The sequence below is a fragment of the Antechinus flavipes genome, chromosome 4 (assembly GCF_016432865.1).
Source record: "Antechinus flavipes isolate AdamAnt ecotype Samford, QLD, Australia chromosome 4, AdamAnt_v2, whole genome shotgun sequence".
Lineage (NCBI taxonomy): Eukaryota > Metazoa > Chordata > Mammalia > Dasyuromorphia > Dasyuridae > Antechinus > Antechinus flavipes.
The window spans coordinates 111,173,523-111,187,468 of record NC_067401.1 but is presented as its reverse complement, the minus strand read 5'-3'; the positions used below and the strand labels follow the sequence as shown (position 1 = coordinate 111,187,468).

Here is a 13,946-nt window from a genome sequence, read left to right as displayed (position 1 = left end):
AAAAATAAAAGACCAGAGAAGTGAACTATGGACTTGACTCTGCAGGGAAAGTTCCTGGCCTCCTAAGCTGGGTGGGGCAGGGGAGTTATCTGATAATTCCAACTCACCTAATGACCCGGCGCCCAGGGCAGACTTCTCCCCCTTCAAGATAAAAGTTGGGCTTTTTGAGGTCCCTCATCACGTTAAACACCCACAAAAGCGCTAGGCCCCTCACCGTGGGAACTTGATGTCTAACCCAAAACCCGTCTCCCCCACCAACCCTCTATTTGTCCACTGAGCCTTCACCCTGGGTCTACAGTGGAACTACGAGGGTCCATTGTCTTGGAAACCCGCTAGGAAAGAGGTTCTGGGAAGGAGACCGTGCCCCACCCCGCATCTGAGCACTTCCGCCCGAGATGGCCACGTGCTCTCTACCGACAACAAGCCTCTCTTTCGAGTCTACGAGAGGGACGGCGGACTCTACCAATGAAGCCTTGGGGGAAGGGAGGGGGCGGTGAAAGCCTAGGCCAATGGGCGTAGAGCGGTTGTGTAGCTGGGGAGGAACGCTGGGTACGGAAGCCGAATCGGGACAGCCCCGAGGGACTCCGAGGAAACCTTAACTGGTGAGGGGGCAAAAGGGCAGGTGAGAGCGGAGAAATCCAGGCTGGAAAGCTGCAGCGCGGCTCAGGCGGGGGTGGGGGTCCAGTCTGGAAAAGCGCGCTATCGGGCCGGGAGAAGGAGGGGCATCGTGTGTGCGCGCAGGACCCCAGGGCCGGGCGAGGAAGGACGCTGGGACCCGAACGCCGAAGCGGGGTTTAAAGGGGCCGCGGCTAGCGCGCAGGGGGCTTGGGAAAGGGGCAGGGGGGTGTGGAGAAAGGAGAATAGGACCGCCATCCCGCGGACGGCCCGAGCTCGCCGGAAGCGAGGGTAGGCCCGAGAGTTCGTCCCGTCCAAACCCTCTTTATTTTGCAGATGGGGAAGTGGAGGCCCAGAGAGTTCAATGATTTATCCAGGGTCACCCAGTAAGTAAGTAGCAGAGCCCGGGGCTCGAACCCTAGCCATCAGACTTCTCTCCGGTGCTGTTTTTCACTCCTCCACGCTCCCTCCTTCCTTTGCAGCACAGTGGCACTGAGCAGGCATTTTCCCTTCTGAACCTCAGTGGCTTCCTCTGTAAAATGACGGAATTGTGTTGGATCAGCCCCTACAGCCGGGCAGTCATCCTAGGAATTCCCCGCCCCCCAACCCAAGGCCCCTCTCCTGGCCATCGTTTTCCTCTGGGTTCCCTCCATTCTAGTCTTGTCTCCCCCAGGCTGATCGTCCTCCTTGAGCCCTAGCTGCTGATTTTCAGTAGAACTGGCGGGACCCTCATGTTTCCGAGCGCTATCCCGGGGCCTGGGTGGCTACTGCAGGGGACTGCAAGATCGAAAAACCTGGACCATGGCCACCCCCAGGAAAAACGTGACTGCCGGCATCATCATGATCGGAGATGAAATCCTCAAGGTGTGTGCGAGCAAAAGGCCTCCACATGTTCCGGCCCGCCCGGCAGGCAGGCGTGCAGGCGTGGCCTGGACCCTGGCGGCGCTGCCCACCTTTCCCAGTCGGGCGGCTCAGTGATTGGAAGTGAGGGGGAGAGATGTTCAGGTTGGTCCAGCTGGGAAAGAGGAAGTGAACTTCCCCTAGTGCCGCCTAGTCCCAACTTGCAGGTTCCATGACACAGACCTCCCACTGCCACACACCTCTTTACAACGTGACTGAGCCTTCTGCCAGCGCTGGTTACTTAACTCACCTCCTTCTTCCTTCTGCTCAGCTGTGTTTTCCCCTGGCTCCTGTAAAACTCCCAGAAGAGCTCTGTGGAGGTGGGGGTATATTGTGTATCCATTTATGCAACAGACATTTATTGAGCACCTACTATATATGGAGGACTGTATAGTAAGAGGCTTGGAGAATGCAAAGCTGTGTACAGGAAATGTTGAGTACACTTAAGAAGAAAAGGAAGAAAGGAGAATTTTAAGTGTTTTCTATGTACCAGGCATTATGCTAAGTGCTAGGGATACTGATAAAAGCAAAAACAAAGGTAGTACCTGCCTTCAGAGAGCTTATATTCTAATGGCAGCTAGTGGCACAGTGGAAGACCCAAAGTCAAATGTGGCCTCAGATACTAGCTTGTGACCCTGGGCAAGTCTCTGAATCCTTTTGCCTCAGTATCTTCAATTGTAAAATAGGAATAATAACAGCAACTACCTCCTGAGATATTTGTAAAACTGCTTAGTACAGTGCCAGACCCATAGAAAGCGATAATATAAATGCTAGTTATTATTGATGGGGGGAAAACAGCCCACAAAGGGTAGCTAAAGGGAGTGAAGATAAAAAGTGAAAGGGGAGTTAGACTCCTATCAAAATAACTAGCATCAGTTGAATAAGTGATACAGTGTGGATGGAGCTTCAAGAGTTTCCGGTTATTAAGTAAAGCTGCACAGAAAAGACTTTTGAGCTAAACCTTGAGCTGAGCATTAAATGTCAGAAGCAGAAATGGTGTGGAGGACATTTTAGGGGGAGGGAACAGCCTGACCAAGATTGAAAATAAGAAAGCACAAGTCAAATTCTTGAAGCAGTAAGTAGAACGATTTGGCTGGAATACGGGGTACATGTAGGCAGCTGGTGTGTAGCAAGGTAGCCAGGTCACCAAATGCCAAGATGAGTTTGGATTGTAGTCAGTAGGAAGGCCAGGATGGTGGTGATCAAAGGGGAGTTTTAGGAGGATTGGTCTGAAGGTCTGATGTAAGATAGGCAGAGAAGAATAGAAGGAAAAAGACCAAATAAACCCCAGTATATAATAGTACAGGCCAGAGCAAATGAAAAGGCCTAAAAAAAGTTGGCAGTAGGGATGGAAGAGCATTGTATTAATTGGATTCAGATGTCAGATTTGCTACTAAAAGCTGGGCAACTTAGAATGGACAGGACTTGGCAGCTCATTAGAGATGAAATGTAAGAGAAAGAAAAGTTATATGTCATTCTGAAATAGAAAAATCAGGAGGACGGGCAGGGTCTAGAAGAAATAGAACTTTATTTTGGACCTAATGTGTTTGTAGCAGTAATTTCAAGTGGAAATGTCCGGGGCAATTGAACATATGAAACATGTTCAAAGGAGTAGTTAGTGGTAGAGATTTAAAAAAAAAAAAAAGATGAGGAGTCATTTGCTTGGAGGTGATAGGTGAAACTATGGGACTAGACAGTCTCACCAAAACAGAAGAGTAAGGGCTAAGTATAGCAGCATTGATCTGGCCCAATGAGTGACTGACTCTTCCAAATCTTAACCCTAAATGATTTTCCAGTATCCAGTGTTTGGTCCTTATTCATTCTTCTCTTTCTGTCTGTCTCTCCCTCCTTCACTTCCTCCCTTCTATCCACCTACTTCTTTGGTACGTCCAAGAAAGAGGCTCTCTTCTCCACAGATGGGGATAGGTAGCCTTCTTCCACATAACAAAAGATCAGATCTCACAGATGGGGATAGGTAGCCTTCTTCCACATAACAAAAGATCAGATCTCTTCAATTTCCCTCCCTCACTTTCCCAGGGCTATACTCAGGACACCAACACCTATTTTCTGTGCCGGACCCTTCGCTCCTTGGGTGTCCGGGTGTCCCGGATCTCTGTGGTGCCAGATGAAGTGATGACCATTGCAGAAGAGGTGGCTTCCTTCTCCACCCGCTTCAATCTTGTCCTCACTTCTGGTGGCATTGGACCCACTCATGATGATATCACCTTTGAAGCTGTAGCTCAGGCTTTTGGAGATAAACTCCAGCCCCACCCTGAGTTGGAAGAAGCTGTGAGAGCCCTGGGGGGCACTGGGCAAGAGAAGCTGGTTCAGGTGCCCTCCACTGCCCGTCTTCACTATGGTACTGACCCTGAGACCGGGGTCCCCTTTCGATTCCCTCTGGTTTCTGTCCGGAATGTCTACCTCTTCCCGGGCATTCCAGAACTGCAGCAGCGGGTGCTCGGGGGGCTGTCGGATCTGTTCCGGAATGAAGGGATGCAATTCCACCTTCGTGAATTATATGTGACACTAGAAGAATCATCAATTGCTGCCATCCTCACAGAAGCACAAGCCCATTTTGGACGCCGACTTGGCATTGGATCTTATCCAGACTGGAGTAGCAATTATTATCGTGTTAAAGTGACACTGGACTCTGACGAGGAGGCGGCAGTTGAGGAAGCCCAGGCTTACCTGAATGCCCACCTACCCCCTGGATCCCTAGTGCCATTTGTGCCCAATGCAGTGGAGCATGCTGCGGAGGCTGTGTACAGACTAGCCCAGTCAGGTAGGAAGAAGGCTGCTGGAAGAAAGGAAGTAGCCATCACTTTCCTTTGGCCATTTCCTGTTTCGGGAGGGCAGGGGGAGTGAGAAAAGGAGCCAGTAGATCTTGTGAGAAGAAGTATGGTTTGCTTTTCTTTCCATCCAAATGACGCTAGTGTGCAGGTAGTGAGGCTGCTACACTGCTCCTGGATATGGCCTTTGGGTTCTAGAAGGCGGCCTCTTGTCAGGGAACTAGAGAAGAAATGCATGCTTCAAGATCTGCACTTCCATTTTCTTTCAGCTCTCAGATTCTGTGTATTCTGCAGCACTGAGGACCGACTTGGTCCTAGCCCCTGGGGTGGGACCCATTTGAAGAGATGTTAAGCTATAGAGAGGCTGGGAAAGTTCTGAGCCCTCCCACTCCCCTCTGATGGTCCTGTGCTCCCCACCCTCCTGGCAGGGATTCCTTTGGGCAACAAGGTGGCAGGGGCCTTGAAGATTATGGAGGAGGCCCTCTCCAGGTACAAGCTGAACCAGCTTTGTGTGGGATTCAACGGGGGCAAGGATTGCACTGCCCTCCTACACCTTTTCCACGCTGCTGTACAGAGGTACCCCATCCCTGGGCAGGACAGTGGCTGGGATGCTCCCCCAGACTGCCACTTGTGCTCCCTCCTCCCGAGCTCCACTCATGCTGTTTCTCCATCTTGGGTGGGTGTCGATGTGACATCAGTGTGACTGAGGGGGACTGTTCCTATCAGTTCACCAAGGGTTAGGTGCCTTCCATGTATGTTCAAGACCCCTAAGGAAGGCCTAAGCTTCATCAGCAGGAGCCCTACCCTCCAGGAGCTTATAATCTTGTTAGTGTGATATCTATGACATTCAGAGAGGGCAAAACACACTCATTAATCAACTGTTAGATCACACTCTGTAGATTAAGATAAATGTTTTACAAGTTGGGAGAAATCCGGGCTGGGCCAGCTTCCTTGAGGAAGTGAACCGTAAGCTGGGCTGTGAGATGTGGGTATGCAAGATTTGGATAAGCAGACAAAGGAGGGCATTCCAGAATGGGGTAGGGGACTGCCTCTCCACAAATGGAGGAACCTGTGGGCCCTGACCCCTCTCAATCTACTCAAAGGAAGTTCCCAGAGACCAGGGTCCCGCTGCAGATTCTCTACATCCGTAGCATCTCCCCCTTCCCAGAGCTGGAGCAGTTTCTGAAGGAGACAGCTAAGAGGTACTGGGAATCGGGAATTTGGGGCTTGGAGAGCTGCGAGTTACGGGAATTAAGAGGACGGGAAAGTCGGTTAATTATGGGCTCAAGCGATTTATGGGGCTCTCTCCAGGTATAAGTTGCAGGTTCTACAGGCTGAGGGTGACATGAAGCAGGCATTGAGTGACCTTCGAGCACAGAACCCCCAGCTGGAGGCTGTGCTGATGGGCACAAGGAGGACGGATCCTTCATCCCGAAGCCTCAGTCCCCTCAGTCCCACTGACCCAGACTGGCCCCAGTATATGCGCATCAACCCATTACTGGTAAGAGAAAGGATTCTGGACTCATACCGCCATCTTCCAGCTCTTCAAATTCCTGTCCTTTTTCCATATAGAGTGAGACAAGTGGAGTTTCAGGAAAACTCTGGAAGGGTTAAGATAGAAACTAGAACTAGTATCCCATCCTTTTTTTAAAACTAGGGGGAGGGAGCATTCATGAAGTCTAGGATAATCAGAAGGCAGAACACCTCCTCCCTCTAATGATCAACATAGGGTGTAGAGTAGTAGAAATGCTTGGGTCTGCCCATCCTCTCGGAAGCAGAAAGGGAGGTGGGGCAAGGTCCCTGATCCAAACCTAATGGTCTCTGCTTCTGAACTGATTCTCGTTTCTCAGGACTGGACATATAAAGACATCTGGGATTTCCTCCGCCAACTCTTTGTTCCCTACTGCATCCTCTATGACTGGGGGTAAGAGCTAGAGTGGGGAAGAGTGAGAAGGGAGCGCTGAAATGGGGACTCGGGGATTCACAGGCACTGTCTCCGTTCCGTCTCCAGCTACACGTCCCTTGGCAGCAGGGAGAACACAAAGAAGAATGAGGCCTTGATGTACCCAGGCCCTGGGGGATGCCCTGCCTATCGACCGGCCTACCAGTTGGAGAACGAAGATGAAGAACGGAATTCACGAGTCTGACGGGGGGATTTTTGTCCCCACCTGCTGCTCTCCCTCAGTCCCAGCAGCCCTGACCAATAAATGGTGCCTGCTACTGTGTCCATTGCTTCTGCTCCTTCATCTGAGATCTCTTGTAGTCAAAGCTACCATGGATGTGACTGGGGCCCCTTCCTCTCCCCTAAAGCTGTGACAGGCCCCACCCATGAGACCCAGGGCTGGGCCAGAACCCACCAATAGAGGGCTGAGCTGGGGACGGAGGAGGGGGAGGGCCTGGACAGGCTGGAACTGACTGATGCTTCTCGATGCCAGCATCAGCAGGGCTCCACGTGAGGATATATGACCTGGGGAGAAGGGAGGAGGGAGCTGGGCCAATGGGCAGCTTGGCAGGATGCCCAGGTTTCTCCTACACAGCAAGGGGTCAGACACTCCCCTCCCAACTCCCACCCAGCCAGGCTGACACAGCCTATTGCCCATTCCAGAATCTCCCCTCGCCTCACCCAGGCGCTTTGTCTCTGTTAGTCATGCGGGCACTCGGTCCCCAGGGCAGGAGAATGCTTATAAAGGCCAAGGGAGCCAGTCCCCCTTTCTCCTACTGAGAACTCTCCTCATGCAGCCGAGGGCCATCCCCATCGCCCAAGCCTTGCCCTTCTCCCTCAGCCAGGCCCTTCATGATGCTGGGCTCCGACTGCCTCTCACCAAGATGGGCACAAGCTGGGGAGTACTCCAGCGATTCCTGAAGGAGGCGGCTTATATCCTTCTCTGCTGCTGGTGTATTAAGGAGCTGCTAGACTAGCCCAGGTATCCTCAGCTCCATACCCAGCCCTCTCAAGTGGGCACTCTGGGGGCAGGACTTGCGCTTCCTTGGCAACGGGCCTTCTTCTGAGCCTGCTCTTTTCTCCTTCTAGTGCCTCCTTCATCTCCAAGATTCCTTGTGTCCTTTGTGCTTACCTGAGGGTACCAATAAATGCGTGACGTTCAGTGCCTGCTATGAGCCGTGGGCTTCCAGTCTCTCCACTCTGGAGCCATTTGATTTCTAGCGCCTCTGGACAATCAGAGCTATTTCCCTGCAGAAGCAGGATTTCAATGAGCTGGTATGGGGGAGGGCAAGGTGGGAGTTCATGGGAACAATGAGGTAGGAAATATACTGTCCTGTGCCTTTTTCGTTTTGGGGTTTGGAGGGGGGGGTTTCTGTTGAGGAAACATGATCCTTGATAAAATGGGAAGGCCCCAGTGGTATACTATTAGGGGCTCCTCCTCTATCATTGTTACTGTATTCAAAAATTTCTCTTATCTCAGATATAGCACACATCACCTTCCTATACAAAACTGCCTGGGATAGAACATTTCTCCCTCAGGACTTTGGATTCCATTATCCTCTCTTTCAAAATGTGGAAAAAAGGGATAGAACCCCAATCCTGATCCTCAGTGTGGTATAGTAAATGAGACCAGGATGGTAGCTGAAGAGAGAAGCAGCTTCCACAATCCAATCTACCCCTTCCACTCCTGTCACAAGGACCTGGCCCCCGTTTTGCTCTAACCTACCCTGTGACTCAGGCCCTGGCCTCCTGCCTCTACCAGGCCCTTTCCTGTCTCCCGACCCATGACCAACCCTACTCCACCCAGCTGGAGTTGGTACCTTGCCCAAAGGACGAGGGGGAGAGGGTGCAGCTTGAGTACAGGGGGCTAGGAACCCATGCCAGAGGTATGGAGTGGGCAACGGGACGCTTGGCAAATGGGACTTCAGGGAAGTGGTGGGTGGAGATGGGCAGAACTGTGGTCTGTGAGAGAGGAAAAAAGTCAGAAAAAGAAACAGTGACAGAGGGAGACAAATTCAATGTGCAACTTGAGCTAGGGAGAGGGTAGACACTTGGGAGGATGATTCCTGGCAGTTTGAGGGGATACTGTTAGCAATCTGAAGCGTCTTTCTTCCCCACCCCCTTCCATTCTCCTTTTCCATTGCCTTCACACCAAACATATTCTCTTTCCTTTTTTCTTGATGAACCTGGTATTGAAGACAATAAAACCTACCTGCCTCCCCAGCTGAGTAGGGAAGTGGGTTGATTTTCTCTCTACTACTCCCCCTTTCTGCCACTTACAGGTGGAAAGAGGAAAGAAGGCAAGCCTGCACCTCTTCTTCCTGTACCCTCCAAGATTCTAGCATAAGGACAATGGTATCAAACTTGAAAGGAAAATGGGGCTGCTAATCCTAATCCTTCCCTAAAGATACCGATGGGTCGCAAATTGACTTAGTTTTACAATATTGTGTCATCAACTATGTTTATTAAATCTATTTATTTTGTTAAATATTTCCCCATTTTAATCTGGTTCTCCCGCACTGGGAAGGGGAGGCAGGGGAGTGTTTTACATGAGCACCTTGCATCCACTCCCAACCAATAGCGCTTCCTTTCTCCTTGTCCCAGAGGTTTCAGTCCGAGCTGTCCTAGGTAGCGTCCTCAGGGGAGAGAAAAGCAGTTTAGGTGGCAGGCTAGGGAAACCAGGCTAACGGCAGACAAGGTTTCCGTCTACCTAGGAAACACGGAGGGATTCTTTTAATACAACATTTCAAAAACACGTAGAGAGTGCGAAGTCTACGGTCTCTGACGGCTAGCTATTTTATGAAGCCGGTTTCGTTTGTCACAAGGAAGGTTCAAAGCCTCGAGTGAGCGATATGAAGAAACTGCCCATCAGCTGTAGGGTAGTTACTTGAGTGTTTCGGACGAGGGGGTGATCGGGGAGTTTCTCCCACTCAGTATCCTAGTGGGCAGTGCTAAATTTCATACTCTGTGTGACTGAAGGGGAAGAAGACATCGGGATGCGCTTTGAGCAGGGGTCCTGGGGACCCGAAGGGGCTTCCAGGGAGACAGAGGGGGCTTTCCCAGTCAGCATTTGGAGCAGCGCGGACATCTAGTGGTTTCTAGGGGAATTGAAGCAACCCCGGAAATTGAAGCTAGACGTGGAGTGAAAGGGGACCACAGGAGCAGAACTCTGACCCAAAAGGAACCTCTAGGAATCCCCTGGAAAGAGGAAAAAGGGAGTGCGAGTCTGGGTTTCACAGTCACTCGACTCAGGGCCCCATGGTGGAGTTTTGAACCGCTGGATTGGGAGGAAAGGTATTGTTTTATTGCGTAAATAAACTGAATATCAGAAGTTTTGTTTTGTTTTGTTTTGTTTTAAGGAGCAAAAACCAAAAAACAGATCCTTGGTATGCAGAATCTTCCTGATTGCAAAGACACGCAGGGGTCACTGGTAGCTATAGAGCAATGGACCCTCAGCACCAGCTTTTCTTTCTTTTTGTTCTGCATATATTTGCATCTTAGTTGCATCTGAGTCATTTCCTTTCTGTGTGAACCCTCCACATACACCCTTCCCCACAGGGTCCTTCTTGTTTGTGGTTGTCCCCAACCTCTTCCCCAATTCAAGTCCCATTCTCCTTCTCAAAATGTCCCAGATTTCTTCCCTCTCCTCTCCCTGGCCAGCCCCCCAAACCCCTGCCTTTTCCCCGAGGCTCTCGCCCTCAATGCCTTTCTCTCTCCAATCTCAGTTCCATCTACGATTCTACAAATCCGGGACTCCGGAGTAAACTACCCCAAAACAGCAGGTTTCTCCTTCCTCCAAACCAGCGCCCTCTGCAGTCCAGTGGAGAGGGACAGGGCTGAGGGTGAGGAGTGGGGCGGGAACTGTTTTCATCATCCGCCTCCCCATCCCCCAAGTAGTTTTGGAAACTTGCTCCCCTGAGCTTCCTGGGGCTAAATTTAAATTTACCTGCCTAGGCCCTGGGGGGCGCAAAGATCCCAGCGGAGATTAGCGCGCTGCAGTAGACGACTCGGCACTCGGGGCTCGGAATAGGCACCGGAGTTATAAATAGAGCCGCCCGCAGATGCTAGTGGGGGGAGACTGAGGAAAGGGAAGGGTGCCCCCCCTGGCAGCCGCGGCCCCTTCAGGTGGGTTGGGCGGTCGCAGTGGGAGCGCTGGGTGGCGGCGGCTGGGGGGGATGCGGTCTGGGCGCCCCCAGCGGTTTCCTGGGCGGCTGTACTTCGAGGGAAGCGGTGGAGGCAGTGGGGGGCCAAAAGTTAAGAGGGGGGCGCACAGCAGGTACACTCACTTGGGATTCCAGTTTTCCTGCTAGGACGTGACTGGCCCCCCAATTCCAAAATACAGGCCCTCCAGAATCTCTTCTCTCCACACCCTAAAATAAATTTCCCTAGTTCTCGGGGCGTTTATCCCCCAACCAAAAGTGCCTTCCTGGCTGTTCCTTCTCCTGATCTTTACTTCCATCCCAAAGGATGGGATGCCAGCTCCCAATGCCAATTCCATTCTCTAAGACAAATATCCTTATTTTTCGGTTTACTTATCCCATGCCTCAACAACCCCGCCCCCCTCCATCTCCAGAAGGTTACCTGTCTGGTTGCGTATTTTATGTCTTGGTCTAAAAAGGAAAATGGGAGAGGGGGGAATCTGGCTGAGGCCTGAGGAGTGTGGAACTTTCCTCTTTCCCACTTCCCCCTGGAGGCACCTGCAGGCCTCACCCAGTTCCGACCCAGCCCAGCCCGGACTGGACCGAGATGGGAAGGGGAATTAAGGGACGGGGGTTCGAGAGAGAGGGATGGCAAGAAGTCTACGTTTTTCTGTTCAGTTCTTGACCTTTTGGTTTTGGATGACCAGAAGCTGGGACGGTTATTCCGGATTCCCTGTCCCTCCTTCCACCTTCAGAGTCGGGATCCGAGGGGAACCGGAGGATGGAAATTGGACCCTGAAAGAAGACTTGGAAGGTCGAGGGGGTTTGGATGGATTGGGGGCGGGGAGGGGCTGCGGGGAATAGGAAGATGAAGAATAAGTGAAGATAAGTGAAAGGAGAGAAAAGGAATGATTCGGATTCTTAAGGAAATGAAGAATTGAAATTCCTCGACCTAGAAGCTACCCACCCCCATACGTCAGCTTTGGAGGTGGGGGGAGGTAACTGGACTCTCACTCAGGCGCCGGCTTCCCACACCAACCTAGGAGGTCACGGCAACCTTCCCTGTCCCTTAGTAGCGTGACCTTGGACAAGGCAAGTGACTTGAGTCTTTTCTCATCTGTAAAATGGGGATACTAAGAGACGTAAAGCCTACCTCACAGGGTTGTTGTGAGGCCCAAATGAGATAATGTTCGTAAGGAGCTTTGCACATTTCAAAGTGCTACATAAATATCAGCTATTACTTATGTCGTTATTTCTTGTGCCCATTTGTCCTTGGCCCTCCCTGAGCCCCCCCCGCCCACCTTATGCGTGCCCTCTCTCTACTCTGTTCAACTCTATCCCTGGCAGAGTCCCTTCTTGATTTCGAATGTGCCCCTGGCACTGCCCCCTCTCGCCTGGCACCGGCCCTTCCCCAGGCCAGCCGGTCCCAGGAGGTAGGGAAGAAAGGAAGAAACTCCGGCCTGGACCCTACTCCTTCCAAACCCTTACAAACCGGACTCTGTCCGCCGAGGCCAGGAAGAAAACCCGGAGAAACTGTGACCATCTACAGAGGGACTGAGGGGGGGTGGGGGTGGGGGGAGAACGGGTGGGAACGCATGGAAAACACGGAGCGGATCTCCCGAATCAAAGTTCCCACCTCTTCATATACACACCCTCTTAAATGCCCCAGAACCTCACCCCCCCTAATTCTCCAGTGAGATAATGTCTGGGGGTGGGGGGCTGTTTGCCTTGGCCTGGGACCTCTGGGGCGCCTCACACTTTCCGCCCCTGGCTGGGGCGCAGGGCAGCGGCCCCGAGGCTGAGTCACGGCCGGCTAGGGAGGGAGTGTGGATGAGGGAGGGGCCCGGACCCGAGCTCCTCCCCTCCCCCTAGCCAGGGGATCCCGGGTCAGCCCGGGTGAGGGACTGGGCCCCCGCGACGCCGCCCATTGTGGTCCAACAGGTTCAGCTAGTGTCCCACGAAGCCACCTGCTTTGGGGGGGGGGGAGCCCCCGGGCCGAGGAAGGAAAGAAAAGGGAAGGAAGGAAGAGAGAGACTCTGACCCGGTTCGGCCTGGCCAGAATGGGAAGAGAACCTGGCCAGCTTAACTGAGGTGGGAGGGGTCCGTCAGGGATCGGGAGGCGCCAGACTCCTAACGGAGCCTCCCAGTCCGCTCCTGTACCTTTGGTTGGGGACAGGGTGAAGTACAAAGTGCCCTCTCAACTCAGGTGGCTGTCCTGCCACAAACTCACTCGCTCCTATCATGATTCTCCTCCCCTCCTCCCAAGGCTTTAGTCCTCGAATTGCATTCCGACCGGGATACAGGCCCTCTATAACGGCCTCAGTTTCCCCAACTATCGAAAGGTGAAAGGAATTCAAGGCTCTCGAACCGGAGAGGAGGGGCGGAGAGAAGAAGCAACGTGCCATCCCTGTGCCCCCGCCCCCTTCCATGAACTCAGCCCCTCCCCGCTGGCAGTGCCAAGGCCGCAGCCGGGCACAGGGCTGGAACTCAGAGACCGAGTCCTGCCTTTGGGCTTAGCCGAGGCGCAGGTCCCCACTCCGAGGGGCACTGTCACGCGTGTGGGAGGGACACGTAATGAAATCTCTAAAACCAGACCCCTTCCCTCCAGCTAAGGGGGTTGGGAGTTGGAGGGGGGTGAGGGACATGGATCTCAGGCCTTGGCCATTGGTGACTCCACCCTCCTCTTCCCTCCCTCCTTCTGCTGGGCTTCTGCTGTGACCTGATTATTTCCCCTGCTCTGGTTTACCACCCTTCCTTCGCCCAACACTGAGTCCCTGATTCCGCCCCCAATCAATCTCCCCCCTTTTATTAACTCCTTCACAAGCCACTTCCCTTCCTTTTGCTGTTCCACCCTTTGGGGAGCCCTTTGGGACTAAATGGGAGTAATAGGGGGAAGGGGGGAGGGGCTGGTGCCCAGACTGCTGCAGACAAGGTCCCCACCCCCCCTCCCCTTCTCCCAGTACCATTCCAGTCCAGAAGCCCCGCCCCTCTCCCCAAGGGCCAAGTTGGGACGGGACTAAGATTTTGATTGACGGGTGTTCTAATCAATAGAAGAGCTGGGCGGTGGAGCTAAGGGGCGGGGGCGGGGCATCCCCCTCGGGTTGGATGGGGGTAGAGGGCGGGGTTTGGGTTAAGGTGGACTGGGGGTGATAGCTGCAGGAGGAGGGAGAGGGGAAGAGGTACCGCGGCAGGTGAAGGGGAAAAAGAGGGAGAGAAGAAAAGAAGAGAAAAGAGGAGAGAGGGACGGAAGAAAGCAAAAGAGGAGGGGAAGGGAGACAAGAAAGGGAAAAAAAGAAGGGAAGGATAGACCGGGCAATTCTGAAGGGACAGGCTGGACTAAAGGGTTGAAGTTTATGTCCTTATTGGGCGGAGGGGGGCCTGAAGGGGGGGGTGGTGGAAAACCAGGAAGTGACAGAGGGTGTTGCTAGGGCTGGGGAGGGGAGTGGGGGGGGCTTCAGGAGGGGGCGGGGGGAGGGAGGGAGGGATGGGGGGAAAGGAGGCTGGAGGACAGGTGAGACAGCAGGACAGGTGAGGCGGGCCCGGGGGGGTGGGGGCGGGGGG

At 53.1% G+C, this 13,946-nt stretch overlaps 2 protein-coding genes and 1 long non-coding RNA gene across 6 annotated transcripts; 2 read left to right on the top strand and 1 right to left on the bottom strand.

Annotated features, from left to right (window-relative positions):
* The first annotated feature begins 545 nt into the window (after nucleotides 1–545).
* FLAD1 (flavin adenine dinucleotide synthetase 1) lies at nucleotides 546–6,529 on the top strand. Of its 4 annotated transcripts, none has more exons than XM_051993909.1 (8): nucleotides 546–622; nucleotides 1,289–1,479; nucleotides 3,553–4,297; nucleotides 4,733–4,880; nucleotides 5,408–5,506; nucleotides 5,616–5,805; nucleotides 6,155–6,228; nucleotides 6,316–6,529. In XM_051993909.1, exons 2-8 carry the CDS (start codon nucleotides 1,417–1,419, stop codon nucleotides 6,449–6,451), a joined length of 1,455 nt encoding a protein of 484 aa, XP_051849869.1. In that variant the 5' UTR covers nucleotides 546–622; nucleotides 1,289–1,416; the 3' UTR covers nucleotides 6,452–6,529. The 4 variants fall into 4 exon arrangements, with proteins under 4 accessions (XP_051849869.1, XP_051849868.1, XP_051849867.1 ...); XM_051993908.1 differs by lacking the exon at nucleotides 546–622 and adding an exon at nucleotides 871–1,001; XM_051993907.1 differs by lacking the exon at nucleotides 546–622 and adding an exon at nucleotides 871–1,005.
* A 90-nt stretch (nucleotides 6,530–6,619) lies between these two features.
* On the top strand, nucleotides 6,620–7,416 carry LENEP (lens epithelial protein). The gene is made up of 2 exons (XM_051993910.1): nucleotides 6,620–7,228; nucleotides 7,336–7,416. Exon 1 carries the CDS (start codon nucleotides 7,038–7,040, stop codon nucleotides 7,221–7,223), a length of 186 nt encoding a protein of 61 aa, XP_051849870.1. The 5' UTR covers nucleotides 6,620–7,037; the 3' UTR covers nucleotides 7,224–7,228; nucleotides 7,336–7,416.
* A 1,274-nt stretch (nucleotides 7,417–8,690) lies between these two features.
* Nucleotides 8,691–10,278, bottom strand: LOC127559841 (uncharacterized). The gene is made up of 2 exons (XR_007953214.1): nucleotides 10,193–10,278; nucleotides 8,691–9,444 (listed from the first exon to the last, which is right to left on the bottom strand). It is a non-coding gene; the product is annotated as an uncharacterized LOC127559841 (long non-coding RNA).
* Nucleotides 10,279–13,946: the final 3,668 nt, after the last annotated feature.

Coding starts and splice junctions, on each gene's coding strand:
- FLAD1 (XM_051993906.1), top strand. Junction 4,881..5,407: donor TTCCACGCTGCTGTACAGAG/GTACCCCATCCC, acceptor ATCTACTCAAAG/GAAGTTCCCAGAGACCAGGG. Junction 5,507..5,615: donor CTGAAGGAGACAGCTAAGAG/GTACTGGGAATC, acceptor GGCTCTCTCCAG/GTATAAGTTGCAGGTTCTAC.
- LENEP (XM_051993910.1), top strand. CDS start 7,038: ATGCAGCCGAGGGCCATCCCCATCGCCCAAGCCTTGCCCTTCTCCCTC.